At 39.8% G+C, this 25,775-nt stretch overlaps 1 protein-coding gene across 4 annotated transcripts in view; it reads right to left on the bottom strand.

Moving 5' to 3' along the window:
- Window positions 1-469: 469 nt before the first annotated feature.
- GPD2 (glycerol-3-phosphate dehydrogenase 2) overlaps window positions 470-25,775 on the bottom strand; it is a 123,626-nt gene continuing 98,320 nt past the window's right edge. For all 4 annotated transcript variants that reach the window (XM_077829387.1, XM_077829388.1, XM_077829391.1 and 1 more), the window contains 9 exons: window positions 23,742-23,935; window positions 15,863-15,997; window positions 15,452-15,627; window positions 14,750-14,881; window positions 14,138-14,296; window positions 9,138-9,250; window positions 8,961-9,039; window positions 8,752-8,850; window positions 470-3,563 (listed from right to left, as the gene is read on the bottom strand). In XM_077829387.1, the coding sequence (XP_077685513.1) occupies window positions 3,438-3,563; window positions 8,752-8,850; window positions 8,961-9,039; window positions 9,138-9,250; window positions 14,138-14,296; window positions 14,750-14,881; window positions 15,452-15,627; window positions 15,863-15,997; window positions 23,742-23,935 (1,213 nt within the window). In that variant the 3' untranslated portion in view covers window positions 470-3,437. The remainder of the gene's footprint in view (window positions 3,564-8,751; window positions 8,851-8,960; window positions 9,040-9,137; window positions 9,251-14,137; window positions 14,297-14,749; window positions 14,882-15,451; window positions 15,628-15,862; window positions 15,998-23,741; window positions 23,936-25,775) is intronic.

The raw sequence follows: 25,775 nt of genomic DNA, 5'->3' as shown, positions 1-25,775 counted from the left end.
TGAAAATATATAGCATTTTTCTGTAAGAACATTTATCAACACTTGGCAACCCTAGACTAACTTGACATGTAAGATGATCAAAATGGATCTTGTATGTAATCTTTTCCATTCATTTCTATTTATTTTAGTTATGATAACATTTATCATTGTACATAGGAAGATTGAGCTTGAAAAGATTTGGTTAAACGAAATTCCTGTTGAAATTGGCTAGTTGTATTTTTAGTATGAGTTTTCAAAATAGGATACTCACAGAACATCTCACCTGTATTTCAGCAGCAAATGAATCTACCTGATAATGATAAATCTGTATTAACTTTTATGATTTAAAACCACTGAATTCTGAACTAAATGACATGTATTTGCTAAATATACTATTTACTAAAAAGTATCTACTTTGCACCTTTATTCTAAACTTGTTTAAGACTAAGCAAAGTTATTTCTGTAACTGCCAGTAACATCAAAGTACCTGTGAGTGTACCATTTTAATCAGTTTTATTGATTCATGCTTTCAGTTCTTATTCAGTTAAAAACAAGGCACATTAAATATATTCTCTTATTGCTCTATAAATGCATGCGCTCATTCTGTATATCAAAAGTAATAAATAATGGCAATAAAACACTGAGACAGTTATAAAAATGACAACCCAGCCTCAAACACAGTATTTAACAGTCCAATCTAGAATAATAAACCAACACAATACATAAAAGTGCCACATGGAAAAATATGCAGTATACATCTCTCCCCCCTCCCACAGACACTATTGAACTTATAGTTTTTGTTTAAACAGTAGTTGTTTCACACTACATTAGAACGATACAGGACAATGAAATTTTACAGCTGAATTGACCTCAACAATAATCATGAAATAATCTTTTTTCAAAACATAAAAAAGTGTGTTGATGAAATCAAATAATTCTGGATTTTTTCATTTTACTATTTAAACCAGTATAAATAACATACGCAACTTTTTATTTTGTACAAAGTAAGTATTTATACACATTCTACTGTGCCACAAGAAACCAAAAAAGCAGAGGGCTAAGACATTTATTGCAGCTAAAATTCAAAGTAAATCAATATAACAGGACAGGCACACAGCCATGAAAATCCCTTTACATTCTGCATGTTATCTTTACATTAGTAAAGCAAAAGAACAGCAAGGAGTGGATATGTAGTAGACAGTCTAGGCTTTACAGTGAAACCTCAATTATCATTCTTAATTGTACAACTTATTAAGGGAGTAGAGGGAGAACTATTTTAAAAGGTGTACTGAACCATAAAAAATATGTTAAATACAATGGTTTTCTTCGCCTGACCTGAAAAAGCCTCTTGTGTCACTTGTAGCCATTACACTTTAAAAATTATTGGTAGCATAATGTCTTTTTGAAAAATATAAAACAAACCTGTATTATTGTACCTTGATTTCCTCCCAGTTCTGGAATATGTGGCAAAATTGTTATTGTGTTCTTCATTCTTTCCCTTGAAAGGACATTTGACACAAATAGCTTAATATCTCAAAAATACAGATATACATTTTATCCTGTGTATATTGACATATTTCAATGCAAAAGCTTGATAGAGAAACAATCCTATGACCTTTTTGTTCATAAATTGACCTCATATAGTCTAAGTGCACAAGGACTTAATTCACATGGATTGAGCCATACTAAAGAGTGCTCAGTGGTCTCAAAGGCAAGAAAAGTTAGTTCCCCACTGCGATGTGTACAATAAGGTACAAAGCATCTTAATATTAGGAAAATCTAATAACGAAAAATCATTTAAAATCATTTTAACCTGGGACTTTTTAGAAGACAATCTAAGCAAAATCTTGGGGGGAAGACAAAGTGCTCTATATTCATTTAAGAATTTCAGGTGGGTTTTTCCTCCTTCCATTTTTAGATAGATACAGTTTTAATAGCTGGAAACTTGTCAGACCAAAATATTCAACCACCACCACCTATAGTTAGCACTAATATCATAGTCACTACAAGTCTTCAGCACCTATATACTTTGGATATGAATTTTTTTTAATTGTCTATTTTTCAGACCTGTACTGCTTGCAGGATATTAACTTGGCATCATGTTAAAGATTTTTCAAAACAGGATTAAAATTAATCAGATTTTGCATTTAGTTGTGTACAGATGTGGTGGCATTTTAAACTTAAGGCTTCTGGTTTGACATGTAAACTGGTATTTATACTCATTTATACTTATACTCAAAGGAGTATTATGAAAGACACACCAATAAAATATGCATTCATTTTCCCCTCCCTACCACAGATCAGGCAGAAATCCTCCATCTGATCTTAATGCTGATCATAGCCAATTTAATAATAGGAAGAGTCGCAGGGTAAATAGCCAGGTGGAGCATTTGTTGAGAATGGCTCAAATAAATGGTCCAAAACTGGCTCTTTCAGCAAATTAATGCAAAGGCGAATAGCCCTTACCACATTTCAGTAAGGCCTGCTGGAATGCAAAGTAACTTTCCCATTTAAGTGTACATTTTGCAAATATTAAGTGGTTAGGATTAGTGCACTATGGCAAAGTTCTTGTTTTACATACTTTCAGTATTTATCTAAAAGTACAAAAACAGTCTGACACTTTATAGTAGACTGCAATACCTGCTAGACAATGGCATATACTGAAGACAGCAGGGCTTTCACTGGGAGGAGTGAAAGCTGTACCCATACATTTTTAACTCTAAATTATAACTCATCTATGAGATTTTTGGTTTTTTTGGTCCAATCTTGTGCTCTTCCAGTCTTATGCTGTCAAATTTTTATTGCCAGAAATCTGTCTGGCAATGAAATTGGTGCCATTGAATGAGAACAACATTGAGAAGTACTGAAGTGACTATCTATGTAATACTTCATAAATATAACTATGATTCCTTACCAGGACGTTTAATTTAGGCAGCGCTCAAGATATTTCTTTGTGGCATCCTCCTGAAACCTAAATGTGAACATTCCCCCTGCCCCCACCAAAATGATTCCTCTCTTCCTTTTACTGGACAGGCACTTTGAACACATATGGTCTTGCACATATGCAGAATACTTTTAGTGACTGGATCTTAGGAAGCAGTCACTTTCTATGCACCATTTCTTTTTAAGGGGGAAGATTATCTAAAAGCTTAACAAAGTTGTGAAAGGTAGTGTCTGTGAACAAGCCTTTTGCAGACTCTATTCTGAATTCCTGCAAATAATTTCTACTTTTAAAGCATGTCCCATCCAAAAGGCCACATTTTGGAGTATTAATATCAGCACAGAAAATAAGGAAAAATAAATGTATCAGTGTGTTTTTGTATACCCTGACCACCAGATACAGTTCACTAGAACAAACAGACATTTGAAAACATTGGAATATTTTTCAGCACTGAACGAGGCAGCTACACATAGACAAATTCTCTGGTAGCTGTAAGCAGGTTTTGTACTTCTCAAACTCACAGTCCACCACCACTTCGATCCACTGGAATAACAACTCTCTCACGTAGGTTCTCTTCAGCAGTTTTCATAAGTACAGCCAATCGGCTTCCAGACACATATCCTTTCTGAATAGCACTCATGAGCTTAAAAAAAACCACGTTTACAGCATATTAATGATAGTAGCCAAATTTAATTGCCGGAAAACACTTAAAGAGATACTAACCCCACAGACTGAAGTCTTTCTTGCACTGGGGATTCTACCCATTGGTGACCAACCAGTAAGGTAGCTGCAACTAAAGCAAACCCATCATGTAGACAAGGGAAATTGCTCTGAGCTGCTATTTCCATTGGTACAGCCTACCCCTGCTTGAAACTAGGATATACTGCACTGGTGTAAATCAGTTTGTAGCTATGTACACTGTCTATCCTAGGGGTTTGGAACGGTTGCAACTTCCCCTGATGGGTTGCTACCAACGGCTGAAACTGAGACAAATCTCCAGTGTAAACAATGCCAGAGTTAATGAAGTATGTTGTCCAAACCAGTAGCAAGATTAAAACACAATAAATAACGCTGTTATTATTATAGGTTTTAAACAAAATGGTTGGTATTGCTTTCTAGGGCTGGATTGTGCCGCCCTTTAAAGGTACATTTTCCAGTGTGGCCCATGGTAGTTTTGCCTGTGTATGGGCTGCAGGACGCGTACAAGTTACTGATGTGATATATTTGTAATAACAGTGCAGCAGACCCCCCCTACCCCATGGCTTTCTAAAGCCATTCATTACAATCAAGCTTGCAAGAGAATTCATGCGTGTAATTCTTTTTAAATCTGAAGAGAGTCACAAAGGTAGAAAAGAGAACATGGTTCCTGATCTACCACTGCCCCTGCAAGGTATCTTTCTCATTTAGCACTCTTATTCTAGTGATAGTGTACTTGACTTCCACGAGTCTTCTAAATCCAAATTTCTTTAGACCAGTGTTTCCCAAACTTGGGACACCGCTTGTTCAGGGAAAGCCCCTGGCAGGCCGGGGCGGTTTGATTAACTGCCGCGTCCGCAGGTTCGGCCGATCGCGGTTCCCACTGGCCGCAGTTCACCGCTGCAGGCCAACGGGGGCTGCGGGAAGCAGCGGCCCGGCCTGGCCCGCCAGGGGCTTTCCCTGAACAACCGGCGTCCCAAGTTTGGGAAACACTGCTTTAGACTTTTAAAACTAGTTTGCATTTAAGTCCTTGAAACTGGAGTCTCAGCATTACCTTAATGAACATACTCTAGTGTTAGACTTTAGATTTTTGTTTTTAAAAATCGATGGATAAGATCCGCATTGGACTTGAAAATACATGTAGTCTGCTGGTCAGAGACTTTCTAATACAAAAAGCAATTGGCACTTACAAAATATTTCTTCCTCTCAACAGGAGCTAAATAGCCACCTCACTTCAGATTTCTTCCCTTTTTACAAAACTATCACAGGTAGACTTGGGCCCACACAAACCTGGTGACCTGGAGGATAATTAACCTCCAAGAGAATTTCTGCTAGAAAAATCTGTCTGGCCCCAAAGGGAGCATGCCACAGAGGACCAATTCATCCAGTCCCTCCTCCTCCTGTTTAATTGCTCTTTCCCCTGTCTTCTGTGGCCTCCACCTACAGTTTCACAGCCTCTGGTCCACGTAAGTGAAGGCAGCATTGTGCCCTTGAACAGTACTTGCTGTCCAAAAAATATCCAAATATCTACACAGTAATGTTAAAGATCTGCCAGATTCTCAGCTGGTGTAAATTGTCATAGTTCCACTCTCGCCAGTGGAAATACGCCAGTCGACACAGTCAAGAAACTGGTCTGTGATGTAACAGACTAGTGATCACAACTGCATTAGCTACCCAGATGCTGATATGTTCTTCTATTCAGGTCTTACTCTACAAGAATCAGGAAAACATCCTTTTTTATCTTCCTTCCTCCAGTATTGATTTGAGTGATATCTGACTTTTCTCTTAAAGACTAGACTAGAGCTGAGCAAACAAACACTTTGTAACAACGTATCTAATGAATTTAGCTTCTACTTCTGTTTTTGATATATCTGTGAGCATCATGATTTCTTCATGACTATTCTTTATTTAAAAACTCCTAACTCTTTTTGACTCATTAGAGAGACTACAAACAGTTTCTGAAAGCATCCATTGTTGACTGTTTGCAACTGGTCAGAAAAATCACATGGCAGTGCTCTGTTCCCCACTTGGATAAGTGAGCAAGCGCCTTGACACACATTCAAATACTGTACAAATTTCCACAAGTATTTGCAAACATAAGTTTCCACAAACATTCTGCCAATGAAAGTTATGAAAGTAATCCAATGAAAGTCTTCAGAAAGCAAACACAAAAGGAGCATGAATCCTAATAGATCCATTTAAAAAGATTTACCACCATTTAAGTAAGTTCCACACATTTAATTACCTTGGTGGCAAAAATCAAAGGTTTGTTTTATTACTTGTTACCTTTTTTACTTGTTATTTTAAAACTTAATTTATAGTAGTGCACAATATGCTACATGCTGTCCACATACATAGAAGACATTCAGCCCAAATGTACAAAGGTCTGATTATTGAAGCTTTGAGGCCTATGACTTCAGTAACCAGATTTCAAACATTTATTTTCATTTCTTTTTTTAAGGAATCTGTTTCAAAATGTGGCTTACGGTGCATTTTTGAAACACAGAGGACAACCTAGAAGCCACCAATAATTAGTTTTTAAAAATATGCAAAAAGTGCTGTCATTCACATTTTGGAAGTATTAAAACCACAAAACAGACAACCTCTAAAGAGTATTGAGCACAATAAACACTGCATGATTAATTGCCAGTTTTCTGTTTCTTAATTATAGTGCACCCCAACTAACCAAGTTACAGCATAACATACTCAGAAATCGAGAGAGTTCTGTTTATAAAGTGCAAAATCAAATTTCTTCCCCAGTTGAAACTTTATATAAAAAGGTGGGCTCTCTCTCAATTGCCTGAAAAGATGTGTGATTTTTTTTTTTTAAAGAAAATATATTAGGATGTCGTCACAGGACTATTTTTTCCATTTTATTTTAAATGTTTTTTTGGTGACTATGTTTTAGGCAAATAAATCCTCCCTTTTTAGAATGCTGGACATAAGTTGTGAAAATTTTCTGCATTTAGATTCAAGAATGCTCTTATCTACAGCTCATCTCCAGAGAGACAATTACCATTTCCTTTGCCTTGATCTTGTTTGTTTAACTTGACACAGTGAAGAAACGGCTGACATTGACCAAAATCCCCAGCATTAATTTATCACATGTTCGGCATTCATCATTGCCCTGATTCAGGAAAGACCTGGCAGTCATTTGAAATACCTGACCAGTAACGCTCTACAAAAACAGACCTGGCTGGCTGGAAACAAAAACTGCTCATGTGAGGGGAGTCAAATGGTTGGAGGCAAACAATTTAGTGGTATCTTTATTGCCTTCTCTCTTTTTTTTTTTTGGAAAGCATTTGCAGAAAGATGCATAGAAAACTGACGTTAATGTCCTCCTTTCATGCACTTCTCTCTTTAGATCATTCAGAAATTAAGCAGGACAATGTGGATGGCATACACCACACTTTGAACCTGCAGCTTCTTGCCCCCGATACTTTTTCAGTGAAGCTTTTAATCAATAGTCCTATTAAGCATGAACAAAAGCTATTGTTTTAACTGTGCAGCGGCTGGCCAAGTTGTGCCCTCAGATGTGTGGGTGGCTCATGCCTAATTTGAAGGAAGCAACAGGCATGATTCAGCCCTCTACTACTGAAAGGATACCTCGACAAACTACAGGATAGACTGTCTGGACCTAAGGAGGGTTTTTTCTGCATGGGAAAAACTACTTTAGTTTCAGAGTTGCTTGGGAATTCTTTGGGGGAGGATGGGGGATAAGGGGTATTTCGCCCATTTGCATTGCCTAGGCACCGTGGCCTCAAACAGCTTCTTAGGACTCCTGACAGCATGTACCACCCAACTACAGCTGTTCCCTGATGGAATCTCCACAGCACGGACAAAAAATCCACATAAATGACTACTGCAGAATTGATCAGCAGTGTATTGCTCTGTTTTGCCCCTCAAGTTTGCTAGGAGACTTACAGAGAGTGATGGGCTCCTAACCCTATCCCTGAAGGTAGGGTTTTACATGGAGATGCTTGTACAGGATTTGAGTTTGCATCAAGCGACCGTTAGTCATTTCTGTGTTGCCCCCAGTTCAGATCTGCTGATTTACGATCCTCTCTCACAGAAGTCAAGGGGAGCATGAAGTCTTTTGTTTTCCCCTCAGCAAATCTTTTAGTTGGGTTACTTTAATTAAAAAAAAAAAAAAGGTACAGAAGACAGCCCACTATTTTAGCCTCCTGACAGCTGGGGAAAACACAACAGAAGGAAGGAAGACAAACTCCATGTTTAAAAAGAAAACTCCTAGCAGTCATGGATGGATAATACCTACTAGCTCAACTAGTATATCCCCTTGTCAACACAGGACAGGCTTGGGGTGAAATCCTGGCCCCGCTGAAGGCAATATTCAAAATTCCTACAGATTTCAATGGGGCCTGGATTTCAGCCTCAGGAAATTCTTCACTGCAACAGTTAGCTTGGGTTAGTACTCTCAAGTTACTACACTCAAGCTAGCCTAGTGTTCTGCTTTGTAGTCACTCACTCAGAGCTAATCTCTAGAGAGAGGGATCACAATACGCAACACTTGAGCTACACAGAAGAATTTGATTAGCGGCTGATGAGTTGCTGTGATGTGAGCTGCTGCATCCCCACTGTATTACTAGTGCTGTTGTCAGCCAACCATACCCACTGGTAGGCTAGTTGGCTGGATCTTAAAGCACCACCCAGCTCAAACTAGAGATTTGTGTGCAGGATGGCAACCGGGTTAGCAAGAAAACGGAGTTATACTTCAAGCTAATAAAGCAGTGAAAACAACCCCTCAGTCTCTCTCTCCAATGCTTTGTCCAGGCATAATGGTCATCACTAAAAAAAAAAAACAACCTACTTATAAGCACATGCTGCAGCATTTGCCCTTACAAGGGTAGGCTCAGAGTATAGGAAACATTGTGATCAATACACACAGTGGTGTAGAAATTGTTGGTATTTCTTAATGTTGATTCAAGCATTGTCCACCTTTAGACAACGTAAATTCATATACGATTAATAATGAATAAAAAATGAATGGCAAGTCTGTAAAATTTTATGTACAAACTCTACATCTAGCTTTGATAATTAATTTCCAATATACAGAGCAAAAGGAGATGAGGGTTCTTGTGTTCCTTTCATTACAACTAAAATAGAAAACCACTCACCTGCAAAAACTCATCGAGTTCAACCTGCCCGTTTTTGTTCAAATCCACTTCATTTAAAATCTCATGAAGTGTATTTTCATCAATTTGAATGCTGATGCTCTAAATAAAAGAACAACACAACAGGCAAATCAACTGGATCAGTTAAACATGATTTATACCATACTACACAACTGAGATAAGAATTCAAAAAATCAAAAGAGAAATTTTACCTCTAACACACTTTGAACATCCAGTATGGTAATAAAGCCTTTCTTTTCTTTATCAAACATGTGGAATCTCTTTTTATATCTGCAAAATAGGATTATTAATGGAAAAGGAATACACAAAAGATTGACAGAAATATCTTCCCAGGGACTATCCGGGAGGTCCATTTGTACTTCATTTACCTGTCAATATCTGAAGGTATAAGAGTGATTTCAGAGCTGTCTGTTAATTGCCCTACTTTTGCCTTGTAGCCCATTTCATAATACAGAAACTTTTTAGCAGATTCAAGTTCTTCCTAAAATATGAAAGAAACAAAGTCTCAGTTCTAGAATAATACTGAATATTTACATGCTGAATTTCTTCTATACCGTAATATTTCATTGGTTCCTTTCACATACTTATAATTGCTGGTCTTTAGAGGAATATCAGCATTTGATGGCCAAAAAAGTGCTTAGAGTGAACAAGGTCATTAAGATAAGGAACCATTTCATGCTTCATCTAGATCACTGGCTTTGACGTACAAGTGTTGATTGTCAATTGATAATTATACTGAAGACATCGAATGCAAAGATTTTTAGGGCCATATCATGCCCTCAGTCCACACATGCAACTCACAGTGATGTCACCAGAAACAGCACTTCCAGATCAAGTCTACGAAATCACCTTTCATTAAGAATTGGTATCTTATTCTTCACTTATTTAAGAGTTGTGGGTGGGGTTTTGGGTATTTAACATCATGTGTGGAAGGCCATAAAATGCATATTTACCTGAGAGATTGGCTCTGACCCTTCCAGCTCCCTTCAATATTGTAGTCAAATGAGAATTTACAGCCTTTAATCAAATGATCACATACTATTTCTCAAATATATAATACAGTATATTAGCTTAGCATACACTTATTTTCTACAACCTTAATTAGAATTATGTAGCATCTTTAGTATTATTGTCAATGTATACCATAAAAGTCACCAATACAAAGAGTTCACAGTAAACTGTACTTAATATACTATAGATTATATATAAATGGCACATACCAATAGTACAAATTTCCCGGGCATGTGTGTGTGTATCCTAAGTTTATAGCCAGGGCACACATGTGGCAAAGATTTACACACGTGATTAATTAAATATCTTCCACTGTTGTTTACAGTGCTGTTGTACCTCTGTTGGTCCCAGGATATTAGAGAGACAAGGTGGGTGAGGCAGTATCTTTTATTGGACTAACTTCTGTGGGTGAAAAAGGCAAGCGTTTGAGCAGAACTCTTTTTCAGGTCTTTAAGCATATGAGGAGAACTACTGAGCTTATCAGGACTACTCACATGCTTCATGTAAAGCATGTACACAAGTCTTTAGAGGATCAGGACCTAAGTTAGCTTTGAAGTTAATGGCCTCCTCCCCTGGAATACTTAAGGAATGCTGTGTTGATAATATACTGAACTATCTCACCCCCAAAGAGCAAAAAGATATACTGGACCATAATGAAAATAGAGCACAGAAAGGAATGAAAAAAAAATCACATTTAAAGATGCTACATGTGTAGCTACTGTAACAGGGTGTAAAAAGCCCCTGTAAAAGCCAGGTGTCCTGGGGCCAGTGAGCCCTGTACTAAGGCAGAACCATGTTAAAAAATAGATAAGTACCTGGCAATTTGCAAGGGATCAGGTGATTGCCTGATAAGCACTGGATTCCGATAAGGGCTGAAAGAACTGAGGGAGGAGTGCTGTAAGCAGCAGGTTGGCTCCGGCAGCAGTGGGACTCCCAGACAGCTGGCTGGTAGGACTGGGAAAGAGCTACCAGAGTTGGGGGACTCCCGCAATGAAGTCCTGAGGTAAGGGAAAGGGACCTGGTTTGGCCACTGGATTTATGTTGAACTGTTTATTTGTTGTTTTTTCTGAAGACTGTTGGTACGACCAATAAATGAAGCCCTGAGAAAAAGGGGCTGCTCCAGAATATGGGCATGGTGTCACTCCTTCCTGGGCTGGAGAGAGACCATCAGTCTACACTTACAGAAACAGTATGTTATTTGTATTGTTGGAGAAACGTGTGCATGATGATCATGCAACTGTGTGATCATGCAACTAAAGACTGTATCATAATGCATATGCGCAAGGGGTTAGAGAAAGGTTGCCATGCAATCTCAGTGCTGACGTTTTCTGACTGGTTTGCAACCTTAGCACTCTTAACCTAATATTTTGGATAGAATTATATGAATCCTAACATGTACTAATTTACCAAAATGATTTTCTTTCGAATTTAATTTTTTGTTTCTCTATTTTTAACCAAACCCCTTCCAGTTAGTTTACTGTAGCTATAGTACAACAACCCTTCCCTTCTTCCTTCAGGATATTTACCAAGCATTTTAGCACACATCTGTGATATAACTGCATCCCTCTTTTTATGAATCCCTCTGGAAAGGCTTAGAGTCATCACAAGTCCTCCAGCTGAGAGGATTCAAATGATACTCCTCGGGGAATTCTGCATCATTGTGCGTGCACAGAATTCATGTCCCTTGCAGATTTCTTTGCTTCCCCGCAGAAAAATTACTCTCCGACAGGGAAGCTGCAAGAGCAGTTGTGAACCACTCCCTAGCTGCTCGGGTACATCATTTAAGGCACCCGGAGCAGCAGGCGGAGAGTTAAATCACCACAGAGCTGGGGACACCCCAGCCAGTGGCTCCTACCATGAGCCAGGATCAGCTGCTAATCCCAGCTGGACTGGAGGCAGGAGAGGACGGGCCTTCCTCTTTCTCTGCAAGGAGTGGCTGGGGCTGTCAAATGCACTCCCATAAACCTCTTCCAGCTTCAGGAAGCTCAGCGTCATATCCTGCTTTCTGCCCCCATCGCTCCTCAGCTGCAGGGGGGAGGGGGAAGGAAAGGGGTCACTGTACAAGGAGCTGCTCCCCCATCCACCCAACCCCCATGCATCCAGACCTCCCATACCCAGACACCCCCGCCAAGCCTCACCCCATACACCCAAAACCCCCTAGTCTTCCATACTCAAACCCCACCTCACTGAATCTCAACCCCTGCATCTGGAGCCCTCTGCCTCCAGACCCTAACCCCTGCACCCAGACCAACCCCCACTGAGCTTCCTGCACTCAAACTCCCATTCTGACGAGCCCCACACCCCTGCACCACCCTGAGCCCCCACATCCAGACACCCACAGCACTGACCCCCAATTAGCTGCACCCAGACCCTCATCCACCAAGTCCACTCCCCAAGCACACAGACACCCCTGCTGAAACCCCCCTCATCCAGACCCTCCTGCTGAGCCCCAACCACTTTCACCTGGAAGCTCCAGCAGAGTCCCATTACCCCTGCACCTGGAGCCCTCCAATGAGCCTCTGTGCATCCGGATCCCCCCACACTGAGCTACCTGCACCCAGATTGTCCCACAAAATCCTCTCACCCCACACCTGGATCCCCACACACTGAGCCCCTCCACACTTGGATCCTGCCTGGTTAAGCCTGCCTGCCCCACACCTGGTGCCTCGGGGTGTTTCTGTGGCAGGCCCAGGCCTTGCGCCATGTCAGGGTTGGGTGCAGCCTTACCACTGAGTCTGTGTCCCCAGGATGGGGGTGGAGAGGCTGTGGGGTGATCTCCCACCTTCGTGCACTGCCATGCTGGAGCCTCTGCATTTATTTATGGACAAGTAAAACTTGCAGAATTTTAAAATATTGTGTGAAGAATTTTTAATTTTTTGGTGCAGAATTTTTATTTTTTGGTGCAGAATGCAGGAATAAAATGAGCTTCTTTCTGAACTTTAATACAACTTCTAACTGGCTAAAAGGTATCGTGAATGACCAATAGGAGGCTTCATGTTCCTTTACGAGCTGAGAGAACCACAACATGCATGCAGTCCTGCCCTCTTCAAGAGGTCAAGCTCAAACCTGGTCATCCTTCTTGGACACAGGACTGTCTCTAAGTGAATGAGCCAGCCCACATGACTGCACTTTTCTCCCTGACACTACTCCTCATGCTGCAGGAGCATTTTACGGCATTGTAAATGTGAGATCCTGCAAGGTGCTGGTCACATATCTTGCAATGAAAGTGAAGGATGCTCACCACCTGGGCCCTATGTGGACCAGGTCCCATACCACTAGATTTCAATGGCTTCTCAGAGATGAGGGAAAGGAGAGAGAAAGATGACTTTGGGACTGTTAGTGAGGCCAACAGTGGTATCAAGACCAACTTCATCACCAGTTCACAAAGGAAGCCTTATAAGAGAGGAGAAGGAAGATAAGAGGGATACAAAGAAAAAACAATGGGCAAATGCCATGCAAGCTTCCCTTCCACAGCTCTACCAACGAACAGCAGTCCTGTCTTGAAACGCTCCTACAAGTCAAATTTTGTCTCTCTCGAACTTTTCTGACAAATTTAATGTTGAACAAAATGTCCACTAAGGAACAGGATGAAACCTCCAATTTTACTTTCACTTTTAAATTACGCAGCTCAGCACCATAGATTCTGATCTTTTCAGAGCAACTGGAACTGGTTTGATAGCTTTTTTTTTAAAATGGCATATGCCAAAAGAAAAGGGCATTTGCAATGTTCTATTAACAAATGCATGTCTAAACTCGTTTAAGACTGAAACTGATTAAGGAAAACAAGAGTAGAGCCCTGCAGCACGATTGGGATTCTGCATGCCCCGCAGGACCCACTGCCATAATAACGGGAGTGGATTAAACGTACTTTGTTGCAGGCAGGATTGGGTGGGCAAAAAACAGACTCTGGTAATTTGTGAGAAAACACTCAATCTCTCATCAGTTTGTCATAAATAGAATTTTCAGCAACGTAAAGCAAGTTTTTCTTTTTTTTAAAATAAAGGTTTTAATTCTGAAATTTAAGCGAAGGATAGAAAGATTTGATGTCCATTATAACAGGGGTTAAAGTATATTTTTATATGGCTTAAGCAAGATTCGTTTTATTGTTTTAGTGGTAAAAATTGTGTCTGAATGTTTACACACTAACCGACTGTGTGGGGTGGGTTTTTTTTTTGTTTTTTTTTATTATTTGATTTTTTTTTAGTAGCATGGGGAAATTTCTCTCTTGCGGGATTTGTGGGAGGGAGCAGGATAAAAATGCAAGAAACAATGCGGGAGCAGGATTAAAAAAATAATCCTGCACAGGGCTCTACAAGAGAGCTTAAAAAAAGTTCCAGTTCTAAAGTGTCTTTTGTACCTTTTTCTTCTGTTCACTCCAGTGAAGTTCCTTCCCCATTATATCAATAATTCTTGGTAAGGCTTCATCAGCGGCTTGCACGTTCAAGAAGGCCAGCCGAGTGCGACGTGAAATCATATCCACTGCAGTGCATGCATACTCTTTTACCCCATACATAACCTAGAATATTAGAATTGGATAAAAAGATAAATGTAAGGTTCTGCAGTGTTTGGACATGGGAAAGGGGACTGGACCTATGTGGGAATGAGGGAAAAAAATAGCATGAAGCTCTGGTAAACGGGGCGGTAAGGTGAACAAGAGCACTGGAGGGAGCGGATATGGAGCCTTATGCATATGTGCACACAAGGCCATAATTTGCTTAAGTGATTGAAGAAAATGGATTTATATGAAGCAAGCCCCACGTTTTTTGCTGCAATATAAAAAAGCATTTGGGCTCATGTGTTTAAATGCGTTTAATAAAAGTTCAGAAAAAAAATTATTCCATGATTTACTCAAATAAATTTCTGTTTACATGCCAGATACAGTCTCCACCCCCCTCTCCTACTTCACAGGGTGGGTGACTAATAATCATCACAAATTACAGAGACGAGAAACGTAGCCATTTTCACATACCTCAGCTTCAATATAAGGAAATTCAGATACAAGGCGTTTTCCAACAATAGGCCACCTCTTTCCAGTAACTTGGGCTATTTTGGCCACCTCAAAAGCCTTGTCACCATATGTAGATGCAAGGTGCTGAGCCACCTATAGAATTAAGAGCACATTTAGCGAACACTATGTCCCAGCACCTTCTGAGGCACAGCTGAATAGATATAAACTAGTCTTGTCAGTTCTCCCATAGCCTGTAATAAATAGGCTGAGGATGGTATTAGATTTTGATTGTGTGGGAGGAAACAACTTGCGTTGTGAATGCTTAGACCAGCACTAACACTACTATGCATGTATCAATGTAGCGGTGACTAATGATGCTTCAGTTCCTTCCTGCTACTGTGATCACCTTTGAAGAATAGATTTTGTTGGGCTTGAGGTGCCCAAGACCTAGGTTGTCATACATGTTTAAAAACAGAGGGCATAGCTTTGTGATTATGCAGACGCTGAAATAAAGAACGCACGTGGCTTTTAGTACTCCACTAGCAAAGGAAAATTTATTACTGGATTTCTTTCTTATACAATTATTTCTGCCCTGACCAAACAGTGTAGTCTTATGCCAATTTAAGAGCCCTTAATACAGGCTGTGCGGCTGCTTTTTTTTTTTTTTTTTTAAATGTTATTGATAACTAATACAAACACTGAGTAGAAATATAGTTGACTCACCTCACTTTCCAGTCCGTAATCTTGGACCAGCCTAATGTAAAGAGTAGGACTCCAGTCCTTAGCCCCCTGCAGGAAAAGTCCTACCGTCTTACATGGACCTGCCTTGAGGTTGTGAGCCTGGATGGCTGCATCAATGGTATCTTGTGCCATGGAGCGATAGGTTGTCCATTTCCCACCTGCAAACAATCTGTTTTGGTAAACTAGTGGAAGTGTGTTGCATCGGCCAAACTTCACACTTAGTCCAGTTTCATCTTTACTGGACTTCAACTAGTAAATCACTTATTCGCTAATAACTAAATAATATCGCTTGTTCCTTCAAATCTGCTGTACAAACATTCACTACCTTTGACTTAAATACACTGGGGAATCCTGACAAAGCCATATGAGAGATCTGAAATGGATTTCCAGTACCTGCTATAGTAACAAGGCCACTGTCACTAACAGCAACAACATGATTCCGAGATATTGACTGGGTGTCTTTAGAGCTGGGATCTGTGACAAGAGGACGAATGCCGCTCCATGCTGCCAAGACATCTCCTCTTCTCACTGTTTAGAAGCAAATAATGGCCAAACAGAATTAGAAAAAAGCTTTCAGACTTAATCAGTTTTATTATTTTCTGGTTAAAAGCAAAGATTTCATTTTCTTAAAATTACTCTGGCACAAATAATGTTTACATTTCTCCCCTCAAATTCACATGCCAGATAGGCAAGGACAGAGGTATATGTATCCTCAGTTTACTCACATCCTATGACTTAAAATAGCGTCTGTAAAATGTTATTGAAATCCTATCTAATACTCACAACCCCCTTGGGAGAGAAGTATTATTATTTCCATTTTGAAGATGGGGAAATGGAACAGAGAAGCTGACATGACTGTCTCAAGGACAAGAGAGGGATTCAATATCAGAACCGGGTTACAATTCCAAGATTCCTGGTTCCCAGTCATGTGCTCAGACAACCTCAGATATGATGGAAATTAGGATACTTGTGACAGCCTGTGGATTTTACAATTCCAGCACACTTTTTTTATTTTGTTCTACAAACACCATGCTCATTTCTTTTTACAACTATTTCTAACTGCCACAACATATGTGGCTGCATGGTATGTTTCACACTGACCTATTATTTAGTTATCTAATAGAAAGCGGGTCAGCAGCAACTTGTACATACAACAGTCCACATACTAGTGAACCAAAACCATCTGATCATTAACGTCTGAGTTACAACTGGTAACAAGAATCAGAAAATTATTTGGATGATCCTCCTAATGGCTCAGCTGTTAACACAGTGATCCACTATGCAATATTTAGGGATACCTCAGAACCTTTACTTTTGGGCCAGTTAGGCTAATGATGCTTTCAGCTCTCTACACAAAGGTTACCTAGCACCTTAGCATCTTGAGGTCACCAAGACCTCAATAGAAAGTCAAAGGGAAAGTGCGGGTGAAATCCTTCCTTGCCAAGCCTATACCTGTTATTTGAAAAGGGGGTCGGGGGGTTGAAGACCCTGAAGTCTCATCCTGCCCCCACCAAAATACTTGTCCTGATGTGAAGGTTCAGGGAGAAACAAAGAGCTTCCCCCACTGAGTGTCCAGCATGTGGGTAACCAGGGGCTGAACCTTTCCACAAAATACTTTTGTGATGTATGTAGAGATGAAGGAGGGGAATTCCACATCCTGGAAATCTCTCACCAGTTGAGTAGAGCTGGTGATGGTTTGCTGAGGGTAGAGAAAATTGGTCAGGTGGTTTTTTTGCTAGGGTGAGCGGTCAGGATGATAGTAATTTTATTTTTAAAAAGGAAAAGACGTTGTTTTCCTTGAAATCACTAGTTTCTCACACTTAAGTCCTCTATTTGTGTTCTATGCCTCGAGGTACAGAATTTCCTCTGGACTATCTCAAAGAGTCAGAGAGCCATTACAACACTGACTTTTCATTTTTTTTTAAACCAGAAAAGCACAGTTCGTCTGTCATAAATATAAAGGGAAGGGTAAACCCCTTTGAAATCCCTCCTGGTCAGGGGAAAGCTCATCTCACCTGTAAAGGGTTAAGAAGCTAAAGGTAACCTTGCTGGCACCTGACCAAAATGACCAATGAGGAGACAAGATACTTTCAAAAGCTGGGAGGAGGGAGAGAAACAAAGGGTCTGTGTGTCTGTCTATATGCTGGTTTCTGCCGGAGATAGACCAGGAATGGAGTCTTAGAACTTTTAGTAAGTAATCTAGCTAGGTATCTGTTAGATTATGATTTCTTTAAATGGCTGAGAAAAGGATTGTGCTGAATAGAATAACTATTTCTGTCTGTGTATCTTTTTGTAACTTAAGGTTTTGCCTAGAGGGGTTCTCTATGTTTTTGAATCTAATTACCCTGTAAGATATCTACCATCCTGATTTTACAGGGGGGATTTCTTCATTTCTATTTACTTCTATTTTTATTAAAAGTCTTCTTGTAAGAAACTGAATGCTTTTTCATTGTTCTCAGATCCAAGGGTTTGGGTCTGTGGTCACCTATGCAAATTGGTGAGGCTTTTTATCCAACATTTCCCAGGAAAGGGGGGGTGCAAGTGTTGGGAGGATTGTTCATTGTTCTTAAGATCCAAGGGTCTGGGTCTGTAGTCACCTAGGCAAATTGGTGAGGCTTTTTACCAAACCTTGTCCAGGAAGTGGGGTGCAAGGTTTTGGGAAGGATTTTGGGGGGAAGGACGCGTCCAAACAGCTCTTCCCCAGTAACCAGTATTAGTTTGGTGGTGGTAGCGGCCAGTCCAAGGACAACGGGTGGAATATTTTGTACCTTGGGGAAGTTTTGACCTAAGCTGGTAAAGATAAGCTTAGGAGGTTTTTCATGCAGGTCCCCACATCTGTACCCTAGAGTTCAGAGTGGGGGAGGAACCTTGACAGTCTCAATCAACATTGTAATTGGCATCAACACTATTTAAAATGATGCAATTGCTATTCTGCAGTTCTCTTGTCTTGAGGAAACTGTTTAATTAGGAGAACGTAATGGCTATTATAAAGGAGCACAGTGGGCCTTTCTGAGCCCTCAATGAATTAACACCACTACTACTGTGTAGCTTTATTTTTTTTTTTTTAAGTCTTGTTACATGGAAGATGAAAGATAAAACAAGGTAAATGAAAGCTCACTTTCTTCATCTCTGTCTAAGGTGTCAGGAAGGCTGGATCCAGCAGTGACAGAAGTTGAGTGAATTTATACATCGTGTGACCATAATATAAAAACAAACAGCTTAAACCATATACGGTGCCCAGTTACTGCTCTGAGAACAATCAGCACTACCACTTCTCCACTGCTCAAAAAACAAACAAACAAACAAACCAAAAACAAACAAAGGTTCCAGCAGTAAAAGCTTCATTGTTTTTCCCAGTTAGCCTTTCAGTGGCGACCATCATTCCTGCCCCTCTTGACTGACTTTTGTCCCTCAGGCTAACGTGTTAAAATTACACATTTTGAAAAAGGAACTTATCATAACCCCAGTCTTTCCATTATGCTGTTTCTCCTTACCCCTTTTCTTTATTTTAATCCCTTGATATGATAGGGCCTGTTGCTACTCTCACTGAAGTCAAGACTAAATTCCTTGGGACAGGACATTTCTTTTTCATCTTTATGCACACTTATGAAGCTATAAAAATTAACTACCACCACCAACTGATGTATCCAAGCTTCACTCCATCAAGTCACAAATTAACACTTAGCAAATTCTTCAAACAACCACCAGGGCTGCTCTCAAGACTTTAGGAATGGTTGGCGCACCAGGGTAAATCACCCAGATGGTCTTAGGATGTTGCCCAAAAGTAGAGGTTTAACATGAAACAGGGAGCTTAAAAACCTTACTCTATGTGTTGGCTTCGGGTAAGTCTACACTAGAGTTGCTAGTGTAAATTGCAGCTTGAGGACACACACCCATTCTAAACATACCTGAGGTAATGTGCTAAAAATAGCGTGTAGCCACAGCAGTGCAAATTGGGGGGAGAGGCTAGCTGCCCAAAGTACCATCCTGCCTAAAACCCTGAATATGTATTCAGGATTGTTACACCCTCGTACCACCAATGGCTACATCCCATATGCCATTGTGACGGGGGACACTCACCTCTCATGAGCACCTCCTGTTGGCAAAGTGCGAACCAGAACTCTGCCCTTTTCTGGTGCCCCCTGTTGGCTGTTGCTGGGCAGGTTTTCAGTGGCTCATCACATGAAGGAACCCCTTCTGGGGTAACAAAGGTACAACAGGGCCTATCACAGTGCCCTGATTGGTATCTGCAGCCCTGTCTTTGGAGTCAGTTCTCAGCCCTTGTGGGCTAGCTTTAAGTCTGTGTCTGCCCTGTATAGAGCAATGCCCCCAGGGCTTTCTTCCTGGAGACTCCAATACCTGCCCTTCACTTGGGCCTCTAAACAAGCCTTATCCCTTTCTTGGGGCTCAGGCCACCCTGCCAGTGTGGGTATCCGGGCCCACCCACTATTCTGGGTCCCAACCTAGGGACCCTATAAGTAGCAGTCACATGCTGCTTCCTGGAATAGTTGCTGCTGCTGCTGCTATTCCCTGGGCCTCTTCCTGTGTAACCCCTTCCTCTTCACCCTTATCGCAGGGCTGAAGTTATCGCTTCTTCCTTATGGAATGCAAATGTCACCAGAACCAGTTTGCTGGTTCTCCCTTAAGCTCCAGCCACCAGCAAGGATCACCCTTCCTTATTCCTCTGGTCCCTGCCGGAACTAATTTGCAGCTACTTTTTAACTGGACCTACTGCACCCTGACTGCTTCCCTACAACCTCTCTAGGTGGGCTGAAGGATGCACCTTTACTGCTCCTTTTTTGGGGTGGTACGATTGGACTGCAAGGCCACCAGTAAGGGGATCAAAGGGCCCAGTAAACCCTATCACAGTGTCCTTGAACTGGAAATTACATCTCCAGTTTGAAATGTAGTTACAGCCTTAGAAAGTAATTTAAAATACAGGAGAGATTTTCCAGAGCAGTAGAATGGGCAGGGTTAGAGAATCAAAGAACAGCATTATCAGTGTCAAACATTTTAGCCCTCTAGCCTCTAACCTGAAAAAAGGCACCCAGAACTAGAGAGGTCCATTGTACAAACTGGAAAAATCAAAAGGCCTGAAAACCAACCAGTAAGTTAAATCTGTGCAATGCACTGATGCCTCTGACTTCAGATGGGCAATTTCTCTTCACGCATTTAAACATGCTAAGTATCATTTCCTTGTGTCTGCATGCCTGACATTTTGTTTCCAATACACTTTTCGAAAATTCTTCTAAAATGATTGGGTTACTATCCCAAGCTCTTAACTTGACAAATAAATCTTGTGGAAGTATACCTAGGCACGCACAAAGATATGGGTTGAATGCATTTTTATTAGCAGAGCTCCAGTACTCCAACAACTTGTGCTCCGCACTAACCTCCAATACTGCTGGGGTTCTCAGATTACTATACAGTGGCTTTAAAAGGGCCCCATCTTACACATTTCATAATCAACAAGAGTCCATGTGGTCCATATTCAACTGTCCTTTTCAGGACAAGAGATATAGTAAGAGGATTTCAAACTTCCCATTCTTAGCACCATTAGAGACAAAGTTATCTTGATTTTTCCCATCCCATCAAATACATGGCCAACTGGCTAGATGTTTATCTATGCTATTTCTTGGCTCCTTGTCAGTTATAAGTATACCCGTAAAACCAATTTTAACTTTTCAATAGTAGATATAAAACCTGAAGGCATCAAATAGTAAAAATAAAAACCCCTCGGAGGTATAACTAAATACAGCATACCCTAGCTTCTAAAAAATATCTACTACTTTGCTTCAGCCATGTGACTTATTGGGTATGTCTATACCGCAATTAACCCCCTGAGGCTGACCTGTGTCAGCTGACTCTGGCTCACAGGACTCTGGCTACAGGGCTGTTTAACTGCAATATAGATGTTTGGGCTTGGGCTGGAGCCCAGGCTCTGGAACCCCATGAAGGGGAGGGTCCCAGAGCTTGGGCTCCAGCCCGAGCCCCAGGTCTACATCATAATTAAACAGCCCTTTAGCCCGAGTCAGCTGACAGGGCCAGCCACAGGCTTTTAATTGCAGTGTAGACATACTCATTGAGGCCAATTACTGCAAGGTACAAAGTCCACTCCTCTTACAAACCATGGGGATGGGAGCGTTATGAATACCTGCAGGAGGTGAGATACAGTTAGAGAAGTACATCTGCATAGTGCATTGATGACCGTATAAGGAATGTGAACAGGCAGCCTGAATTTTTCCATCCGTCCGCAAAGTCATATTTTTTGTGATGTGGACCTTGGATCTTTTTTAATTACTATAATTAAAAGATGTTCCATGTTATTTTTTATAATATATAAGAGACCAAATGATTTTAAAATGCCAAGTTATAACAAATTTAATCTCTTTTCAACACAGGTTTAGCACAGATCACATCTGTTTATACCATTAAATTATTTATTTTCAAAACCACAAGTAGATTCTATAATCATTTCACTTTTTAAATAAAACATGAGAGCAGTAGAGGCTTTTATAAAACTTAATTGTGTTGACTATTAAATTTACAAAGGAAAAAATTGACTGATTTGCTTTATGCTGAAGCATTTTGGGGTATGTTTTTAGATTCTGTTTTTATATGACTGATAACTGAAAATCGATAACAGACTATAAAAATATCCCAAAAGAGCACTGAATAGATTTCAGAATCAATGTTGCTCTGCCAGCATGTTTAACCGCCAAAATGAAGTGCTAATCACAGAAATAAGATACCATATTACATTTATAAACTAAAGAAACTAGAAAAAGCAGCATGTGTGACACTATAATTAAATAGCTGGAACACATCCAAGCCTGTGTAAGTTGATAACCCTGGCACTGTCTCTGGCAGCAAAAAAACAGGTCTGCAGTGAGTTGATACGGCCAGCACAGTTGTTAATTCAATAACAGGCAATCTATAAACACTGCTAATTGCATTCGTGAAAAACAGCATGCACCTAGGTGGGTTTCCTTCAAAAGCTTTAAACACTCCAGAAAACTACTTTTGTGAAATACCTTGCAAAAATTCTGTCCTATTCAATACTCCGAGCCATAGCTTAGTTCAACCAACCACCTGCCTGGCACGCCACATCATTCTGATTAACTTCTGCTCAAGAGACTTGATGGTACATTTTTTGGATAGATCGTTTTTCTTAACTTGATACAAAAACAGAACTATCAATTTACCCATTTCAGGGAAGAATAAACAAGTAAGCTAGAGTTTTCAGCCTCTGGATAGAAGGCTTCCTAAATCTAACTACAAGACACTGTTACATTCCCAGCAGGCAGAGTGCTTTTCAGATTTACTTTAATATCTCTGCTAACGCAAACGTTTTCACAAAATCATTTTAAAAACAACGGTGAAGAGGACAGGATGGCTAAAGGGCTTGGTGATATAAGATATGAAGCCTTTCAACTCTAAACCATGAATCTGAATGCAAACAGGTCATTTCCATCTGAGTGCCCTATATCAAATGAACCTACCAGCGATCATCATCATTCTATTTTTAAAAATTCCCTTTTAGCCCTTAATCCTTCCCTCTCCTGAACTGAAAACTGACAGTATTGGATACGTACCGATTTTTTTTTTTTAAGGCAAATATTAAGGACAAAGTGGTTAAAAAAATACAAACCAGAATGACGACTTTGGAAGAGTCAAAAACTGTTTCTAGACAAAAAGTTGGTTGAGACTGGTCAATAAACTCACGCTTTGACACTGGATGTACCCTCAAGTGTTCCACATCTTCCACCCCTTCCCTCTCTTGAAAATCAACAGTATCACATACCTCCCCCACAGGCCAAGAGGAGCAGCTGGGTGGTTGTGAGGCCAAAAGAGTTAACGCCACTTGGGCCAAAAGGGTGCACTCAGAGTGGACGTCTATATATCAACTGGTTTCAGAGTAGCAGCCGTGTTAGTCAGTATTCGCAAAAAGAAAAGGAGTACTTGTGGCACCTTAGAGACTAACCAATATATTTGTTATTCTCTAAGGTGCCACAAGTACTCCTTTTCTTTTTGTATATATCAACTGATTTTATTTTGAATAGCCAGGGTATGCAGGGTACATCTGACAAAGCAGTAATTGTATTACCCTGAAATGTTGGTAAGGATGACCTTTATGTCACATAAAGTCCCAAAATACCAAAAGCATGGTAAATCAAATCACACAAAACTTTAGTGACAGTATAGTTTCACTTTCAAACATTGCAGACACAACAGCATCCCTCCCATGAAAAAGAAAGGTCATTAAATTTACCTTCAACATCACAACTAAGATAGTTGCGCACTTCAGTCAAAATAAAGTTAATATCTTCCTCTGTAGGTATTGGGTGATGTGTGACTTCAGTTGGAGTGTCTGTGGTGCCGGCAATAGTCATCTTTTCCCATGGCAGGAAGAAAATCACTCGTCCGTCACTAGTGGCTGGGTCGAGTAGCCCCATGTTATCAGGGCTGGAATAAAGAGAGGTTATTCATTTTCAAGGTCTGACTTCAAATAAAATATCTAGTTTATTCACAAAATCTTTCATCACTAAAATGAATTACCTGACACTGTTTTTAGTCAAACAAACCCGGAAATGAAGTTTATGTTATGTTCTTAGGACAAGATTTTCATAAGTGACCAGTGATTTGATTTTTTGTGCCTTTATTTCAATCCCCAACTAGTCATGTTCAAGGAACTTGATTTTCAAAGAGTGGTGGTGAACCATGCTCTTAAAAAAAAAAAGCAAAAAAAAAAAGCAGGCTCCATGCATCTCTCAACCTGAGCCCCCAAAGCATGAGTGCTGGTGAAAATCTTGGCCATAAGATTTTTTAATTTAAAAAATTGTGAATTTTAAGAACAGCGATGTGAGAGATGTGGTACGAACTGAACACCTTAGGTAAGCTTTTTTAAGCAAAGAATGGATAATGAATAAATATTATGCAAATAAGGTAAGGTGAAATAGAAAGGGTTGGGGAAGAACCATGAAATGAAACTTCCAATTATAACAAATACAAATCAGCTCCAGTATGTCTGCAGGGAGCCAGATTTAATACAAAGTTATTGCTTTGTGTGTTTTTATAACTTCTTTGTTACTTATAATTTTATCAGGAGGTGGGTGAACTTGTAGGATATTTAAAAAGTGCAAAAAAGTGCACACTGTTTCCTTACATTTACTATAAAGATTTAATTTATTTACATTAAGGAGCCTATGATTCTCAGAAATATTTTCCTTGCAAGTATAACATAACTGATTTTATTAGTGAAAAGGAGAAAGAAGAAAGGAGATAAAATGTAAGACAAAAGGAAAGTAACATTAGAAGTCTTGTCTGTGCTTGGAGACCAAAACTTCTAAGGAAGTTATCATAGTAGCCAATTACACAATCTCCAGTAAGCACCTTCAGCCAGGCAGCTAAATGCAAGTTTTTGGCACTATCTTCTTTTAGTGTCTATATAATGTTTGTTTGTTATATTTTGGTGGGCTCTGTATTTCAAGACCCTGAACTCAAAGAAACTGCCTGACAACACCTTTTCACTGTTGAGCATTTTGAAATATGAGCACTTATTCCCACCCCTTTCCCGATTCAAAAACCAGGTGACAGTGAAACTACTTTCACTGAATTTCAATTTATTTTTAATGAAAACCTTACACTAATATTTTGTTATGGAACATAATTAGCTAGAAGGTACATATTAGCCGTATACCTTGCTAGTTCTGCATTACTTATATTAGGACACTCAGCTGTAGTTTGAATAAGGAAGAATACTTGGTAATAATGTATGATGATTCCAACATGAAGTATATGGTTACATTATAATTTTGTTGAATATATATAATTTAATATTTTTCACATTAAAGAGGGTCATTATTGTATCAAATGAAAATTAAAGTCCAGGCTTACTTCTATCCCCCTTCTTCATATATCTCTATGATTCAAATATGTATTGTTATTGACTGATATTGCCAGTATTAAGTGGATGCATTTTCATGTATTAGAACTTTTCTGCCTGAATTTGTACGTGACCTCTTATAAATTGTATGTGTGGTGAGGTGGGATGAAATGCCAATATTTCAAAATGCTCAACCTTGATACGGTATCATCAAGCAGATTCTTAATATGTATGGTCTTGATCTACAGAATCCACAAAAAAACCTTGTATGGACCCTAAAGCAAGGTTGACCAGGGTGGCTGCTGGATTACTTTTATTTCCATGAAAGTCACAAAAGGCCCTGATCCAAAGATTATTGAAGTCGATGGGAAGACTCACATCAATTTCAATAGGCTTTGGTTCAGGCCCTAGGAGTTGCAA

This window comes from Eretmochelys imbricata, chromosome 11 (genome assembly GCF_965152235.1).
Source record: "Eretmochelys imbricata isolate rEreImb1 chromosome 11, rEreImb1.hap1, whole genome shotgun sequence".
Classification (NCBI taxonomy): Eukaryota; Metazoa; Chordata; order Testudines; family Cheloniidae; genus Eretmochelys; species Eretmochelys imbricata.
This window is presented reverse-complemented; position numbering and strand designations above follow the sequence as displayed.